The following is a 3,858-nucleotide window of genomic DNA, read 5'->3' as shown; positions in this document are numbered from 1 at the left end:
GCCAGTATACTATGCCGGCGTAGAGCTCAAGTACGCTCAAGCCAACCCTAAAATCCTAAAACTGAGCCCGTGGCCAGTATACTATGCCGGCGTAGAACTCAAGTACGCTCAAGCCACAACTCTAGAACCCAAAAACTGAGTCTGTGGCCAGTATACTATGTCGGTGTAGAGCTCAGGTACGCTCAAGCCAACTCTAAACCCCTAAAACTGAGTCTGTGGCCATTATACTATGCCGCCGTAGAGCTCAGGTACGCTCACACTCATGCCACCGGGGGGTGTACTGTTTAGAAGGCTTTCGGCGATAGAGGTGCGCTACCTCACGTCCTAAAGCTGCGGTGACTAGACATCGATGAGGAGGAGCGGATAGACGAACTGCAATGGAATGAATGCGATGTGAGAGTGTGTGTGTGCCATGAATGCGATGTGAGAGTATGTGTGTAATGAATGCGATGTGAGAGCATGTATGCAATGATGCGATGCGAGAGCATGTGTGTCAGTGGTCCAACACACAACGACATGGACGTTACCTTGGGCTGCACAATTACGGCTCATAGAAGCGACTTGCGAAACGAGCGCACACAAACCGAACGCATACAAAGACCAGCCAGACACGAACATGTTATATATCTGTGACAGGCACGTTTAATAAAAATACAAATTCAACTTGGTATGTACATGTTATCTATATATAACAAGCACGTTTAATACTACTACAAACTCTACTTGGTCTAATGACTGGGCCTTTGCGCTGGATGTGGTGCGTGTGCGGGTAACTTAAGGCTTCAGGCTTACGGAGCCGCACACCCAGCCAGCGCAATGGCTGCACACACACGCTACACTTACACCAAGTTGAGTCCGGACTGCGAACTGTTGTTCAACGACACACTCGACCCGCCCGCGGCCGCGTTGGACCACTTCTCAATCACTTGATCTCGCAATTGTACGTACTGGGGGGTGCAAAAGGGTAAGGATGGGTGTTACTATACGAATGAGGTATACCTGATCAAAGGGTAAGGATACGAATGAGGTATACCTAATCAGAGGGTGATGATGTGTGTTACTATACGAAAGAGGTATACCTAATCAAAGGGTAAGGATGTGTGTTACTATACGAATGAGGTATACTTAATCAAAGGGTAAGGATGTGTGTTACTATACGAATGAGGTATACTTAATCAAAGGGTAAGGATGCGTGTTACTATACGAATGAGATATACTTCATTAAAGGGTAAGGATGTGTGTTACTATACGAATGAGGTATACATAAAGGGTATGGACGTGTGTTACTATACGAATGAGGTATATTTAATCAGAGGGTAAGGATGTGTGCTACTATACGAATGAGGTATACTTAAAGGGTATGTATGTGTGTTACTATACGAATGAGGTATATTTAATCAAAGGGTAAGGATGTGTGCTACTATATATGTGACTTATACTCCAGTAGTCAATCTCCGTGCTACGTCTGTTACTACACTTATTGATTGGGAGAAATGCGCGTAGTTCGTTTCTGACGCACGTGTGCACTACCTGCTATGAAACAGCATCGTTCTATTTGGAAACTTTGATCCGTTTACTTAACCGGGTGTACAATATATCAGGAAATGTAAACCCCTTTCTCCCCGCCTGATGGGCTTCCCAACCACACGCAATCGTCGACAACACTCACTCACGTACACGCACACTCCCACACTCTGTTGCCTGATTAACACGCACATACTTTGTGGGCCAATGACTCCATCTCTAGCTTCTGCCTGGCTGTTAGTTGTTCAAGGTGTGTTTCGAAGTTCTGGTGGAATTCTTCCACTTGTTTGTCGTATTTGCGCTTTGAAGCCTCGTCCGCGCTCTGTGTGGGGGAAAGAAAAGCCCAGTTTACATGAGGCATGTTGTGTGGGAGAAAAGAAACCACTGTTTACATAAAGTATGTTGTGTGGGAGAAAGAAAAACCCAGATCACATTAGCATGCTGTGTAGGAGAAAGGAAACCACTATTTACATATAGTATGTCCCGATATTACACTCGTAAGATATATAATACCTGGGTAAGACGCGTTTACTAAGTATATACGTACTCCTGAGCAGCCGACGTACACTGTTTATGTAGACTTACCTGGTTCTTGAGGTGCATCTTCTCTTTCCTGAGTTCATTGTACTCGTTGATCTCCGACATCTCCGCCTCGGCCTGTTCAGCCGACTGCTGATTCATGTGTCTAATCCTGATCAACAGAGACAGCAAACACCAACAATCAATTTAGAGACACATGCGCAAATAGAACATTTAAAGACACATGAACAAACACCAACATTTAAAGACCCATACACAAGTAGAACATTTAAAGACACGTGAACAAATAGAACATTTAAAGTCACATACACAAATAGAACATTTAAAGATACATGAACAAACACCAACATTTAAAGACCCATACACAAGTAGAACATTTAAAGACACGTGAACAAATAGAACATTTAAAGTCACATACACAAATAGAACATTTAAAGATACATACACAAGTGAACATTTAAAGACACATACACAAGTAAAACATTTAAAGACACATGAACAAATAGAACATTTTAAATCACTTACACAAATAGAACATTTAATGTCTCACACACAAAGATACATACACAAGTAGAACATTTAAAGATACATGAACAAATAAACATTTAAAGACGCATGAACAAATAAACATTTAAAGACACATGAACAAATAAAACATTTAAAGACACGTACACAAATAGAACATTTAAATCACAGACATATGAACAACCACACCATTTCGAAGCACACGAACAACCAGGCTGTTTACATTTTGAGTTATACATTCGTACGTTCATGCGAACGCATACCGTGTATCCTCATTTGGCCAGTGCGCAACCAGAAATTGACACCAAGTCTTCTTGCGCACAAGTATAGCCAGCTGTAGCTTACCTGTAGCCTAGCTGTAGCTGAACTGTTGCATTGTGTTATCATGGGTGTTACTTACTTTTCATCCATCTCTGCCGCCAGTCGCTTCCTCTTCCTCTCCTCCGACGCCATAAACCTGACCTTGTTCTCCTAATGTATTAATTAGCACAACAAACAGTCAGTTTACGGAGTGAGCGCATCTTGCACACCTCATAAACCTGGGTTTATTCTGCCGGTGTAGCATTTAGACATACTTCACAGACAGTCAGTTCACACAGTGAGCGCATCCTTCACACCCCATAACCTGAGTTTATTCTGCTGATATAACATTTAGATATACTACACAGACAGTCAGTTCACACAGTGAGTGCATCCTTCACACCCCATAAACCTGGATTTATACTGCTGATATAACATTTAGATACACTTCACAGACAGTCCGTCCGCGCAGGTGCACACAAGCCACAGAAGATATTAACGCATTCCCTTCCGTACGTGTTTGGCAACAGCTCACGTGCCAACATTACGAAGCAGGTATAGTGAACACGCCTAGCAACAGTAACTAGGCACGCGCACTGTGAGTACTCGACAGGGGTCGCCTTACGACAATGCAGTTGACAAACTCAACGCACTAAACAGGGTTAGACACGAGGACGAATGATACGGAAACACACATCCAATGAAACATACATGCTCGGAAACATACATCCACTGAAACATACATCCAAGGAAACATAAATGCACGGAAACATACAGCCACGGAAACACACATGCACGGAAACATATATGCACGGAAACATACATGCACGGAAACACACATGCACGGAAACATACATACACGGAAACATACATGCACGGAAACACACATGCACGGAAACATACCTGCACGGAAACATAAATCCACGGAAACACATATCCACGGAAACATACATCCAAGGAAACATACAT

At 42.9% G+C, this 3,858-nt stretch overlaps 1 protein-coding gene across 1 annotated transcript in view; it reads right to left on the bottom strand.

Annotated features, from left to right (window-relative positions):
* SARC_07130 (hypothetical protein) overlaps window positions 1-3,858 on the bottom strand; it is a gene marked incomplete at its 5' end in the record, with an annotated part of 9,723 nt that continues 5,865 nt past the window's right edge. Inside the window, 5 exons of the mRNA XM_014298935.1 lie at window positions 1-372; window positions 844-947; window positions 1,721-1,846; window positions 2,110-2,215; window positions 2,990-3,060. Coding sequence (XP_014154410.1) covers window positions 318-372; window positions 844-947; window positions 1,721-1,846; window positions 2,110-2,215; window positions 2,990-3,060 — 462 coding nt within the window. The 3' untranslated portion in view covers window positions 1-317. The remainder of the gene's footprint in view (window positions 373-843; window positions 948-1,720; window positions 1,847-2,109; window positions 2,216-2,989; window positions 3,061-3,858) is intronic.

Source organism: Sphaeroforma arctica, assembly GCF_001186125.1.
Source record: "Sphaeroforma arctica JP610 unplaced genomic scaffold supercont1.545, whole genome shotgun sequence".
Taxonomy (NCBI): Eukaryota; class Ichthyosporea; order Ichthyophonida; genus Sphaeroforma; species Sphaeroforma arctica.
This window is presented reverse-complemented; position numbering and strand designations above follow the sequence as displayed.